At 44.5% G+C, this 14,753-nt stretch overlaps 1 protein-coding gene across 1 annotated transcript in view; it reads left to right on the top strand.

Annotated features, from left to right (window-relative positions):
• Positions 1-14,753, top strand: part of IARS2 (isoleucyl-tRNA synthetase 2, mitochondrial) — a 33,598-nt gene that overhangs the window by 7,912 nt on the left and 10,933 nt on the right. Inside the window, exons 10-14 of the mRNA XM_045817406.1 lie at positions 438-528; positions 1,803-1,954; positions 3,992-4,152; positions 11,847-11,949; positions 12,544-12,637. Of these exons, the coding sequence (XP_045673362.1) occupies positions 438-528; positions 1,803-1,954; positions 3,992-4,152; positions 11,847-11,949; positions 12,544-12,637 (601 nt within the window). The remainder of the gene's footprint in view (positions 1-437; positions 529-1,802; positions 1,955-3,991; positions 4,153-11,846; positions 11,950-12,543; positions 12,638-14,753) is intronic.

Raw genomic sequence — 14,753 nt, 5'->3', positions numbered from 1 at the left:
CAGTCCCTGAAAAATGGCAAGTGGATTTTATGAGCTTTACCAGTTGAAAAGAACCTGTTTTTGTTTTGTTTTGTTTTTTGAATTAAACAGTCCTATATAAATTTATTTTGCACACATCAATTACTTAGCTAGTTTCCCATTGAAAGGCAAGTCTCAAAGTCATCACTGGGTATGTACATTCCCATAGATCCATGAAGTAATGGAGACCAAGTTAAAAATGATATTTAGTGTGTATTTTTGTTACTAAACTGTAGGGCTCTGCTTTAGTGCGATATCTTGCCTTTGGCCATGTAAGTGTGTAAATCTACATTTCCTAGTAACTGAGTCCCCAGATTTTCAGTGTAGTGAAAGCTGTTTTGTACCGACTGTGTTGCCAGATTACTACTGTCATAAGGTAAAGTGTCTTGATACTTTAACTGTTCACAATGACGCTGCAGGACTGTGTAGTGGATGAAGACGGGGTTTTCACGGACGCCGCGGGCCCCGAACTTCGGAGGAAGGCTGTCCTCGAAGAGGGGACAGATGCAGGTGAGTGCCGTGTGTGCGTCGATACCGTAGGTCGGCGTTTTCTGGGAAGTAGCCCGCAGTCACCTCGACTTAGGCTTGCGTCTTATACCTTCAGTATAACCAAAGCTAAAATTATGTCTTATTTCTCCATGTGGTTTACAACGGACGGAGCTGGGGAGCATCTCCTCCCTGGCCTGGGCGTGGCTCTGTTTGAGCAAATCCGGGCAGCCAGCGGGGAGTGGCGTTGCCTTAGGGCTCCACGGGTGCGCGGCGGCAGTCTCGGTTTCGTGGAGGGCAGGCGGCGAGGTTGGGGCCGATGCTGACTGTGAGCCGGGCGCGTGCCACTCCTTCGGTGACCTTGGTTGGGTCACTGACCCGTCCGGCACGGTTTATGTATTCTGATCTTGGGGGGCCCTCCCGTCATAAGCTACCATTCTGCCTTTCTGGAATTCTGGGTCCAGGGACCAGGCGCTGTGACACCCTCCTCTGCCCACACTAAAGACTAGAGCTAATTAGACGGGGTGTGTTCGTCTCCCGGGTCTGCTGCAACGTACGACCCTACAGTTAGTGGCTCCCAACAAGGGTGACCCCTCACAGTTACGGAGGCGGGAGGTCTGAAGTCAAGAGTCAGGGGCCGTGCTCCCTCCGAGGGCCCTGTGAAGACCCCTTCCTTCCTTCCTTGCCGCTCCCTAGTTTCTGGGGGCTCCTGGTAACCCCAGGAGGTAAACCACTCCGCGTTCCCCCAGCCACTGCCTCCCTTGTCACACGTCCTTCTCTGCTCTCGTGCGTCTGCGTGCCCTCTGCTCTCCTGAGGACTCCGGTCATTGGGTCTGGGGCTCACTCGAATCCAGCGTACATCTTCCGAGACCCCATTCCCAAACGAGGCCCCATTCACGTGTACTAGGAGTGAGGACTTGAGCGTATCTGTTGTGGGAACAAAATTCACTCACTCTACCTGGTTTCTTCTGGAAGACATGGGCGCCAAGTAACAGCCTAGGTGTGAAAGACTGGGACTCTGAATGTCAGATGTAGAATTCTAAGTGCATCTTGTTCATCTTTCCTTTGAAGTGAAGGGAATGGCGTACTTTGGGTTCTGGTTAAGGTTTTGCGGTCCCTGCGTTTTCTGCCAGGAGAATCCCAGGTTGTGCCTCTGACCCCTGGTGGGTGGCCCCTCTTCCCGACCCCCGTTGGTCCAGAGTTTAGAACTCCCAGGGAGTTTAGAGAGTTGCTAGGATTTTCGTAGCACTTTGAAATGATGTCTCATGCAAACTGATTTTTTACTGATTTTTTTTAAGTTATAAAGATGCTTCAGGCTTCAAAGAATTTGTTGAAGGAGGAAACGCTGGTACACAGTTACCCCTACGACTGGAGGACTAAGAAGCCGGTGGTTATTCGTGCCAGCAAGCAGTGGTTTGTCGACATCACGGACCTTAAGACCACGGCCAAGGTAGGGAAGGCTCCTTGCCATGAGGGCTGGGTTTTCAAGTTCTCAGACAGGAAGGGCTGCGTGGGAGTTAGGGAGGGTTTTGGGAGCGGAGGGAATCGCTGCCCTTGGATTCGTAAAATTGTAGAATTTGAGATCTGGAAGGACCTGAGATTTCCATTCCTTCGTTAACCACGTGAGGGGCATCAGGCCGAAAGGGGTCAGGGGCTGTGCCGCGTTTTCTGCCCAGGGTGGTAAAAGTAGCCCAGAATTAGGACAGAAGGGGATTTGGCAAGTTGTTTCACCTCTCAAAACCCTGGTTTCCTCATCATCTACCTGCAGGCGAGAGTGAGGCCTGCCTCAGGGAGCAAGTGAAGACAGGCTTGTGGATTCGATAAAATGCTCATGGAGCCCTTCGCTTCCTTCAGATGGAAATTCAGTCCATTTGAAAAGTTGTTGCTTTGCGTAAATACTTCAGAACAGATCATCTAAATATTAATATGTATTTGAGCTCTTTCATTCAATCACACGTGTGTGTGTGTGTGTGTCTCTCACAAACAACTTGATTCTCCTGAACGAAAGAGCTCAAATACGTATTTGTTAACCAGGCTGAACATTGGACATTTTGGTTTATACTTGCATCCAAGATATTACTGTGTGTTACTGGTTCATCTGCTGGTGTGGCAGTGGGGGCCCTTGGCAAAGCTCCGCGGAGCAGTGTGCGTTGTCTGTGTCTGTATTCAGTGGACCATGTGACGCGGACTGGGCCTTTTTAATGTGCTCTCCATCAAAGCCCTCACTTGTGAATGTTAAAATTTGTGACTTCCAGCTCCGTACAGATTTGGGTGGCAGGACGTCTCAGTCTGCTGCAGTACCCTGAAGCCAGGTTTTTAAACAGATGTCTTTGTGTGCAATTTCCGGTCACTCTTTGCAGAAATAGAATAGCGTGATACAGTCATGTTTGTCTCACCCAAGTTCAATAAGTATCAACTTAGGGCCGGTTTTGTTTGCTCCTGCACGCCTCCTCCCGCTCACTTTATACTCCCCGCCCCCTGGACTACTTTCAGGCCCGCTTCAGGCACTCTTTCTTCCGTAAACATTTCAGCACGGGAGTCTGAAAAGATACAGACTCTTTAAAACATCATTCCAGTGCCATTTTCACCACTGTAAAAAATATTAGTTATTCCTTAACAAAATGAAATATCCGTCAGTATTCCCATTTCTTGGATTTTTAAACCAGGTATTAATCAAATTGAGTTGCAGATACCACCACTGCCAGTAGGGGGTGCTGCAAATGGCTTTGGTGGGGGGCAGTTCAGGTGAGTGAGGAAACTGTGACCGTGAAACTGAAACTATAAAGATGCTTTTATTCTTGCATAGAAAGATTTTAAAAATGAAGTTAATGTATTTTGGGCCTTTTGGAGCTTATTACCAAACACTTTTTCTACATAAATTTATCTTTTGATGATTGACAAATGAAATGAAATGCAATGCTAGTGATTTGTAGCTCTTGCAAGACAGAAGGAGGGAGGGTTCCTGAGACACAGTGAGTCCAGAGGGAGTTCTTTTGAGAAAGTGTTTTTGTGTTTTGCACCATACTCTATGTAAATATAGGTCCTATTGCTGTCCTTGTCAACTTATGGCAGTAGCTTTATTTTAAGCCTTTAAAAAATGGTTGAATTCAAGTTTGGATTGATTTGAACTGTAGTTTAATGAAGTATACAGTACTTCTACTAAACCTGCTATTACTAGTTTTGACCTAGGGTCCTGAAAGTTGGGACCAACTTTTATCACATGCTCTGGAGGTCACGTCAGCTCTTGATGTTATTTACTAGGACTTTGTGGCTTTGTTTTAACCTTGCCTCATTTGCTCTGAAATCCGTAGTGTTTTAGCTTAGGTTTGTTTTTGTTTATTTTTTTGATGGTGGGGGGGATTTGAGGGGGCCATGTGAATGAGTATAAATATCTAAAGTAAAAAACTGAATTAGGATAAATAGTGACAGTTTCTAGGAAGCTTCTTCCACTCTCTCTCACTGGACTTGGCTTGCGAATCGATTGCAGGAACTGCTGAAAAAGGTGAAATTTATCCCCGCATCAGCACTGAACGCCATGGTGGACACGATGGACCGGCGGCCGTATTGGTGCATCTCCAGGCAGCGAGCGTGGGGGGTTCCCATCCCTGTGTTCCATCACAAGACGAAGGATGAATTCTTGATCAACAGGTAAGAACTTCCTAAAATTTCTCACTGTTCTAAAGTGAGAAGTATTTGCTTCGGAAATGGAAAAATAGTGGATTGTGGAGAACTCCTGATACATATTGAATAAAATGTTCTAAAATAATGATCTTTTGGGGAGGATGAAACACAAACATCAGAAAGAAAGGTCCTTTCATACGACAGCACTTTTAACAACTATGGTTTCTCACTGTTTACATGAGAAGCAGGGGCTCTGAGTCTTTCTGCTGTGGGAATTCCTTGTTCCTGTGTGCCAGGGCTTGTGCTGGAACAAGCTGTCGGGAACCCAGAGATGGGCACTCCTGGGGGGCATCCTGGGGTGTGATTTTCTTTATGAATGAGAGTCGCTCCCTGACTGAGTCCACCCTCCCCTTCAGCGGACGTGGCGTCGTGGCCTTGCTCCGGTGCTTTCAGGTTTAAGGTGCAGAATGACTTTTATTTCAGTGATTACATTCCCAGTTTTGTTTTTTTTTTAATTTGGAAAGGTAACCCAGGGACATAGTTAACGATTCAGAGCAGAAAAGCTTGTGCAGTGAGGAGAGGTTTCCCAGTGCAGACACGAGACCCCGGGAGGCAGCGCCCAAGACTGCCCGCGTCCCCCGAGTGAGGAGAGGGGGGCCTGGCCCGTTTTCCTTCTGGCAGATTCAGGGGGCTTGCAGCACTGTGCCGTTGCCAGCGGAAGTGGGAAGGGCAATGTTAATCACTCCTTTTGGGGGTAGGTGTTTACTTTTTTTTTTTTTTTGAGTAATTTGGATTTAATTTGGTTGCTGGAATTTTTACTAAATTATTCTGCAAGGCGAGTGAAACATTGGAGCTTGTTTCGGTAAATACGTCCATGTTCCCTGAGCGTCGAGGGGGTTGCTAAGGTTACGCAGGCCCTCGGATGCCTGGGGGTTCAGAGGACTGTGGGCGCTGAGCTGAGCGGCCCTGCGTGGGGGTTCATCACTGTCTTCGTGAAAAGGTTCTCCTTTTCATCGTCAACACTAACAGTGTTTCTTTAAGTAGCACTTTTTTGAAAACATGTATTTTGGTTTTTTAAAATGTTATTTAAAGCATTTTTTTTTTTTTTGGTTTGTTTTAACTGCTTATAGCCACGGTAGGTGTGAAAGCTTTTGTCCGTTTGAAATAGACACCGCACCACTTCTGCCTGTGACCCTAGGGGTCCAGCACCCCAGGCAGCGTGGCCCGGGGCGGGACTGGAGGCTGACCCCGGGGTGCACGTGGAGCCACAGAGCGGCTCCTCCGCTCCGTTCCCAGAGGGTGTGGCGCCTGGGTGGGGCCTTGTGGACTCAGTGGGGAGTGTGGGGATGAGCTGGGGTCGGCAGGAGCCGAGGAGCTGCAGGGCGAGAGCGTAGCACGTGCAGGAACCATAGTGGACGGCAGTGTTCGTGGGGCATTTCAGGAACAAACACGGGGAGGGGTTGGCCGGGGCTGACGGGAGTGAACCCTGAGTAAGAGGTTAAGGAACTGAAACGCTTAAGTAGGCTTCAGGAGTGAGAGTGTGTTTTAGGAAAGGACACCAGATTCTAGAGAGCAGGGAGTCACGGTAAGGCTTTTTCCTATAAGTTTATTATAGTTGTAACTTGATGAAAATTTGGAGCTAAGGCCCTTTCGCCTAATTTGTTGCTTATGTTTTTTTTTTTAATTGAGAGCTTGATCAGATATAAACTGATAATATCTTATTACCTCTATTAGGGATTAAAGTTGAGATAAATGTATACAAGCGTTTAAAATTCCACACTGGAGTGTTTTCTTTTAAGGAATGGTTATAAGCCACTGTCATTGTTTCTCACTCTTTTCAGTATTTACAGAGCAAGTGTTTAAAGGAACTTCCGTGGATTGACGGGGGCAGACGGTATGAAGTAGGGCACACTGGTTTGTTTGATCACTATTTGATCATGACAGTAAAAGGGTGCATCAGCAAGCTGAGGGAAATAAATGTGAGCTTCATCAGAAAAACTCAAAACAAATATTCCTTAAATAGCATTTATGTTTTATTTATAGTCAATACAGTCACATGGTTGTGTTACAGATTCTTTCCTGTGTGGCTTGCACGGTCTCGGTTTCTGATACCGAAGCAGTAGAGGCATACAGAATATTGGCCTCAGAAGTGACAGACACGCGTAGCCACAGTCTGTCAATTCATAGGTCATTTTCCTGTGCACCGTCTGTTAGTCCACGACTCGTCCCGACGCACAGAGGGCAGGGCGAGCCGGGAGGGAGGGGCAGACCACTCCGGATGCGGGGGTGGCAGGTTGAATGAGCAAGGGGACTCGACTTGGGTGAGAGTCACAGTGACCATGACTTTCTGTCTTCTCGGATGTGCCTTCATGCTGTAGCGAGTTGGACACCATCAAAAGTAACAGCATCTCCACTGGAAATCGGTACGCAGTCCACATGGAGTTGCTGTTACACTCGATGGCTCCATGACGTCTGTCACAAGGTTCCTTCAGCTTTTCCTGATGTAGGTCCGTAATAATCCCTGCAGTATGCCTACCTCACAGAAGAAAGCCTTCATGCATTCCCATTCTAAACAAACTTAGCAACTGGCGAATTTGAAACTCTGATGTTTAATTTTGATTTGAATTAATGTTCTCATCGGTACTTTATATTCACATTTGTATTTTCTCAAGTAATTCCATTTCTGTCCCTAACATCACTGGTCATTTCCTTAATCTGTAGTCTGATGCTGCCATAATTTAGGTAGAAATCTATTTCTAGTTAATAAAGACAAAACAAATACATTTTAACATAAAAAAGAGATAAAATAGAGAAATACTGGCTACCTAGAAAGGAAAAGAAGTTGTTAAATTTCTTTCACCATTTCAGGTGATTATAATTAATTTAACAATATTAATGCTATCGTTAACACGCATTGAAGGAACTTTGCTCTCATTACTGGAAATCATAAAAAATTGCCTAGAAGCAGGCAGGGAATTTCTAGTTTAATTTGAGTGTAAGCTTTAGCTACCTCAGATTTTTGCTCATGTTAATGCTCTTTTGGTGAGAAGTAAAGTGCAATGTTTAATAAATAAAGAAAAGTCTCCCCCAAATTGTTTCCTGTTAACCTTTCAAACATAAGTGTAGCATTAAGTTAAAAATAGTTTCCTTCTCAAATTTCACTGTTGGTGTAGAATGAAGTTTAGTAAGTGTATACGAAGCAGTTAGCCTCTTACCTCGTTAGTCTGGTAGCCTGCAGGAGAAGGAGGTGTGGAGGGCGCATGGTTCTGCCTGTGTGAAGACCGAGCTCAGGGAGTGCCGGGAGACAGCACCCGTGTCTCCACTGCCGAGTGACCGGCCCCAGTGCTGCTGGATGTCCAGGAACAGGCTAAATAAGCTTTCGGCCTGCTCGATATCAGACTGCAGGGTGATTGGCTGCTGTTGCAGTTGCTCATACTACCGAGGGATTTTCGCTGATTAACCTGGCGACATGTCCTGTGGGTGTTTAGATAAAGCTCTTGAGTAAAGTACAAAGTTTTATGATGATGGGCTCATTGCTTAATGAAATACAGCATGAAAATGGAAGCATATAGGTTATGTACTGATAAGCCGTTTCACCCACTCTCGTCAGCAGCAATTGACACGGGTCCGCGGGTTATAAGTCAGCTGTATTGGATAGTATACAATATTATTAGTATAGGATATACTAATAATATAGGTATAGGCTATAGGATAGGATAGGATATTAACAGAGTGAGGAAATTCTTAAATTTTCAAACAGAAATTTTGACTTCTTCCTTGTACTTTTGTGAAGAATATTTATTATCACTAAGAAACACCGATAAAATGTTCTAAAAAATTTTAAAGCGTGATCTCCGTTTTGTTATAAAAGCGTGCCCTTCCAAGCATCCTAGGGAAATGAGAGGACTCATGGCTTGCACGAAGACAGTATAAGGACAGCAGTTTACAAAGGAACACGAGGATATAAAAAAAGAGATCACGCAGGTCAATTTCAGAAGCATGAATTCACAGCCATTAAAAATGGCAGTTCGGTGCTTACTGGCTGCTTTGTTCCCTGTCTAGGGAAAGCGTGTAAACTTAGCCCATCCAACATGTGGCTGTTTCTGGGTTTTCGCTGCAGAGCTTTAATGAGTGTCTTTGGGGTACTTGTGCAGGCTTGGCTTGTATTTCTCTTCCCAAACCATCTTTTCAGATTTAGTTTGAACATTAAATTTATTTTTGTTTTGCAATCCAGCCAACTTTGTTTGCAGACTGTATGTGTGTGTTCATTTTGATTCCAAGCTTTGTTTTTAAAACCGAGTGCCAGAATTTCTTAAGATCATTCAGACCACGAGAGTACAAATCCAGACAAAGCTTTCACTTTGTGATTCCAATTCTGTCCACTTAAATTTTGATTTGTTTGGAATGCGAGGGTGTTTTTGTCCTTGAAATTGGCATTCTTTTACATATCAGACATTTTGTTCAGTTTTTATCCTCTGATTCCAGAATTGTCTATAATTTGTTTTTGTTTTAAAAATAAATAAGTAAGATAGTTGTCTAAGATCTCAAAATATACCTGAGAAAATGTAGGAATTAAAACACAAATTTTATTTTGACCAGAGGTGGCGGGGTTTTACAGTTTCTTCATAACATGCGAGCCGCAAAATTGGAACTTTTGTTTGGTATTTTTATTTACAGACTCAGTAGATACTTGCATATAATGCAGTACTACTTAAAATATAATATTAAGTCTTCATTGAATTATCTGCTCTTTAGGGGTACAAAAAAGAACTCAGTCCATCCGAGTTGACTTTGAGATTCTAAAATGAGTCTGTACATATTCTGGAGCTGGAAGAATCTGTGGTTGGAAGTTACTAAAGTATTAGGCCTCTTCTTTTCTAAAGATTAAAATGCCTTACACAGCTTTCCCCAGCGTTCACGGAGAATGAAGCTCAGAAGGAGAGTCTGATCTGTCCTGGCAGTGTCTCGGAGTCACAGGTGGAGCCTGGTCTTTGGACTCTGGTTCTGCAAACACACGTCGTCTCGGGAGACTTCCTGGGGCCGTGCCTCCACCTCGCCCCGGTTTCCTTCCGCCTGGCTGATAAGAGTCTTTCTGCCTTTGCTCAGCAAGCCCGGGAGACAGTGGTTGTCTTTCTAGACGAGCTCCCGAGGCTAACTGGAGAAGTGCAGCCGGCTGGACCGGGATTTAGGAGACAGGCTGTGGAGGCCTGGCTTTAGCTCTGTCGCCTGCATGGGCTCGTGACTGTGACACAGCCAGAGACAGAGCTGCTCAGTGTTTCTCTGTCACCCCAGCGAGGGCGTGCTGAAATGGGGCCTTGGAAAGTATAATGTGTGGCGTGCACGTACTCGTTTATTGGATTGATAATAACCTTGGTCCCCAACATTTCCACCTTATTTTCTAAATGCATATGAAATTCGAACCATTGGCTTTACTTTTCAATCTGTGTATTGCCAACACCTGCAATACTGGTTTTCTATTTTATTTTACTGTTCACCTGAAATTGCAACTCGTTTTTACAGTGTAACTGCTATACTTTTAGATGTGTAAGTGTACTTTGCTAGTATTTCTTTTTTGTCAGGTTTATTCAGATTTTTTATGATAGTGTGTTCATATTTTCTTAACTGATAAAATGTTCTGTGCAAGCTGCATATAATAGTAATAAGTAACTAAATATCATCATGTAGTAATTAGATAGTTATTGCACAAAGTTTTTATGGTCTCATCACAAAAGTTTATCTTTGCTGTTAAAAGTCCATCTACAATGGGTGATGGACTTGTGCCCATTTTAACACTCTTGTTATTTATAATTTCTTCAGAACGGATGCTGGTAGCATTACACTTTTCAATCTTTTAATGGCTCATTTTGCTTCCTAGTGGTATTTTGCTATCGTAAGGTCTTTCACATTTCAATGTGTAGAACATACTTAATTTACATTACCCATTTGGTTTTGCTTCCCATAATTTTTTAAACAATCACTTCATGTATCAGTGAATTATGAGACCCAGCGAGTTAAATGGTTTGCCCTGCACAGTCATGACTAGTGAGCAGCAGATCCAGATTGAGAACTTAGAGCTTTCTCTTACCCACTCTTCCCATTCCATCCGCTCTTGCGGACCTACCGCTAATCCTCAGTTACTTGCGTTGGTAGACTGTGGTAGAAAGGAGGATAGTAGAAAAGTTGGCTTTAGTATGTCTATTTTAATTAATTAAATATTATTATGGTATATGTGCTAGGAGTGGGTTAACAACATTAACTGTCTAAATTTACTGAACTTCAGAGAATTCATTTTGATAATAGCTAATGCTTATATAATTCTTACTAATGGGCACCAGACATCCTTCCAGGCATTTTACATATCAGCTTGATTAATGTCCAGAATCGCTGGCTTAACGACACTGTTTTATCTGCATTTTACAAACGGAGGTGCAGAAATGTGAGGTGCTTTCGCCAGCGTCACCCAAGTGGAAACCGAAAGGGCCAGGGCACCGGCGCCTGCTGGGTCCAAGGTCCAGGCTCCCGGCCCTGAAATGCACTGCTGTCCCGCAGAAAGCGCTAGAGGAAGTCGTAAAGCCCATAAAGCTGTGATAACAAATTAAAAAGCATGTTGTTCCTGTGAGAGAATTTAGTATAAATTCCCCCCCGAGTTTAATTTTCAAATAATTTATAACTCTGTATCTTCCCCAGCATAGGGTCAGCTTCAGTGGTCACTAATGTGCATTTCTTGGCTCTCGATGGTGTGTTCAGCGCTGTGCTCAGTTTTGCGTGGACCCACGCATCCAATTTGCAGTCAGTCTACAGGAAGTATATAGGGTCACTGAAATGCAAGTGCATTCGGGCAGGGATCTCACCTGCCTTCTTAGCTGTGTTCTCCAGGGCCTAGATCCCTGTCTAAGGCAGTGGAGGTGCTCAGTAAGTGTTTTTGACTAAGTGCATTTTATTACTCTCAACAGAGACTTGGAGAGGTCTTAGTCCTTGCACACGGTCATACGCATACAAAGTGGCAGAGTCGGGACATGAGCCTGGCGATCTGTCGTCAGAGGGAAGCACGTTCTGGCGTGGCGTGGCTCCTGTGCGCGTGGGTGTGGACTCGGTCCTGCAGGCTGCGAGCGGGGCACTGGACGATTTCAGGAGGGGATAACTGGTGTGATGAAAGCAGTTTCGGGAGTGCATTTTTCTCAAAGATGGACCGTGAAATCAAAGGGATGAGAATTGGGGGAAAAGTCTGACCATTTCATCAAGCTGTAGTAGAATTGAGCCTGTGAGGCTGACTGATTCAGTATTATTGAGGTCAGAGGACGAGCCTGAGTAGTATTTCACAGGTGGGAGTGGCACAGTGTGCTGCTTTATTTGGGGCAGAAATTGGGGGGCGGTAATTACGAGGTTTTGAATCAAGGTACTTGGATAGAAAATGGCTGGATAGAAGTAGGGAAATGAGTAACTGAAATAGAGATACTGGGAGAAGTCTTTTTTCTTCTTGTAAGGGATACATGTGACTTAATTTTATTTCATAGATACTGTTAATACTGATCATATTTTACGTTGAATTCAGATGACAGCCAAGGAGCAAGTAGCTGAAGAGAGTGCCACTGAAGTGTGGGGGGCAAGATAGGAAAATCTCCTGCAGATAGGAAGAGATGTTACTCTTTTTGAATTTTAAAATGTCTGGCATTGATCGCAGTAGTTAAGTGAGACAACTCTGCCCTGTCCCCCCAACACAGCCAAACCGTGGAGCACGTCGCTCAGCTCGTGGAGCAGCGTGGCAGTGACGTCTGGTGGACCCTGCCCCCGGAGCAGCTGCTTCCTGCGGAAGTCCTCGCTCAGGTGAGGCTCTGCTTGTGGTTCCTGTCTGTGGTGCCTCCTGCGCACTGCAGGGCTGACCAACCACAGAAGGGGTCCTTGGGAGCTAAAAAAGTCGGCACGTTATCACGTAAACTGACTGAGTTCATGCACTTAAAATGAGAATTCAGTGCCCTTTCAGAGTAGTTGTTTTTGGTTAGCTAGAGAAGCTGAGTACTTAATGTCGCAGTAGCGTGTGAGGGTTATTTATCTCATCAAGGGCCCAAGTGTTAACTGGTGTGGTTAAGTAGCTGTAACTGTGAGAACAGTGCCCAACACGGGAACATCAGGACTTTGCAGGACCCAAATTAGAGGTGACCGATTGCATCACACACCAAAAATCCAAACTGGGGGATAAATTGCAAGAAAATAATGAATGTATAAATTAAGTGGCCATAGTCATTTTTACGTGCAAATGAGTCCGTTGTTACGAAATTGTGAAATATTTTTAAATGTTTTAAATTTATGTTAAAATGTGAGTTTAATGGTTCTAAGTGTTTCACCTTCTTTTGGCAATTTTGGGTATTTATTATCTACATTTTTTAGTACAACAGAAATCCTTTTCCATTATCTTACTAGGCTGGTGGCGCCAATGCCTTGGAGTTCACGCCGGGCCGGGACATTCTGGACATCTGGTTCGATAGCGGCACTTCGTGGTCTTGTGTCCTCCCAGGTAATTGTAAGCAACGAACGGTTTATGTGCCAGTCAGGCAGTTTTGAGAACATGGAAACACTGCTTAGAAGAAATCTGTAACAGTTCTTTTTGCTTTATTTGGAAGATCTGCTCTCATGCAATTTTAGATCTGGAAAGATCCTTGGAGATCATTTAATGTAAAGATTTGTATACTTTTTGTTTTTCCCGGTGAAATTTCCAAATAAGATAGATAAAACTGGGGATTTTCTCCCTCCCTCCCACCCCCGGCCCTCCAGGCAGCCCCGAGGCACCAGTTCTATGAACAGAGTTGGGACGTCACCCCAGCGGCCCGACCCCATCGTTTGTTTTTCAGAGGAGGGACTGAGACTGCATTAGGGGCGAACGAGGTGAAGGTCACAGAACCTAGGTCAGACCCGAGGGCTCAAGCACCCTGACTTTCAGTTAGTTCTCATTCTTCACTACTTGGCTTTTCTGCCACTCCCCTCCCTCTGCCCCCTCTGCCCCCCCCTGCCCCCCCCATACAAGCCACTGCCCAATTTTCCACCTACTCACAGTTAGGGTGAGTCTTGGGAAGAAACGCCCTTGCAGATACTGAGCAGAAGGTTAGCGTGAAGCCTGTGGCTGCTCCTCACCGTGCGGTTCAAGTCGGGGACAAGGCGCTGGGGAAGTCGCTGTCGCTCCGACCCGTCCTGCACTGCTCCCGAGGGCCAGCTTCAGCCCAAGAGATCCCGTTTGCTTTCTGGAGCAAGGGGGCGTGGGAAAGTAGCTTGTGTGTGCGGAGGCCGTGGTGGGCGGGATTGAAAGGGACCGTCCTCAAGTTTGAGCTGGGGTGTACGGGCCCCGCACCTCACTCTGGAGAGGAGGGCGGCGTGGCTGCTACAGGTACACGCATTCCTTCATTCAGGCCTTTGTTTCGGCTTAGGAAGTTGGAAAAGTAGAATGCAAGTCAATCCATGTTGACTTTATATTATAGCTGAACTACACATAGTAATGTCCAAAGGCAAGTTACATGTTAATAAAATTTTCATAATTTCAATGTAGTAAATTTCAGAATTATTATTTCATAAGTTTCACCGTATTTAAGAGAAAATATTGCCAGTTTAGGTACTTTGTTTTCCTAAATTACTTTGAAAATGTAGGTAAACAGCATTGCACAAGGTAGGTAAGTTACATAGAGTTGTAATATAAACAGGAAAAAGGGTTACCTACTACCGCATTTGGGACATCATTCTGAATTTCAGGAGCATGCCGTTTTGTGAAATGTGCGTGTATAGGATATTTCAGAGCTCGTTAACTGCTTCAGCCTCGGTGGGAATTGCTGCTACTAGCATTGCTGCTTTTTAATTTCTGGAGCCGCTTTGCAGTACCAAGTGCAGCGCATGCAAGTTGGAGCCACAGACAGGGTTGAAGACCGGAAAGGGCCTTTAAGGCCCCCTGTGCCGCTGTCCGTGGTGCTGAGAGCGGTCACGTCTTCTCTGCCTAGTTTGTGGCGTTCTCAACCGACCATTTCTGGCAGAAATATTTATTAGATGAAGTTAGTGATAAGAGTGCCCCTGGTCAGCAAACCCTCCTTTCCTTTACTGTCACGTTTAGGTGATTAATTCAAAGAAAGTTAGTTAACTGTTAAAGAAGCACATTGCACGCGTAGGGGCTGTCAGAACGTAAACTACCTTTATAGATAGTGCATGAGCCAGATTTTAGACTGTAGTTTCTGCTCTTCACTCAGATCTCATCTTCCCCCTCAAAAAAGTAAGCTATCAATAAAAATTCGATTCATTGGCTAATATTTTATCCTATTTATCTCCCTGTGATTCTTTCGTGATTTTTTAAAAAAAAAAGCTTCAAAAGATAGGCAGTAGCAAGTGGTAGTTAAGACACTAGATGAATTCATAGTTTAAAAAGCCATAAAGTGGAGGTGACTTGCCTTAAAAAAAACAAAAACAAGAAGTCACCTACTTTCCTGAGGTTTATTGTCCTTCTTTCTCTTTCTCAGATGGTTTGTATCAAGTCCAGTATGATGGTTTAATGTCAATGTCTGTCTACTTCCTTGAGAATATTTATTGAAAAATACAAGCAGCTTGATTTTGAGCTTAATTTTAGCTACCAGACTTCATCAGTATCTACTATTACTTAA

The sequence above is a fragment of the Phyllostomus hastatus genome, unplaced genomic scaffold (genome assembly GCF_019186645.2).
Source record: "Phyllostomus hastatus isolate PE091 unplaced genomic scaffold, TTU_PhHast_1.1 phas_contig_148, whole genome shotgun sequence".
Classification (NCBI taxonomy): domain Eukaryota; kingdom Metazoa; phylum Chordata; class Mammalia; order Chiroptera; family Phyllostomidae; genus Phyllostomus; species Phyllostomus hastatus.
This window is presented reverse-complemented; position numbering and strand designations above follow the sequence as displayed.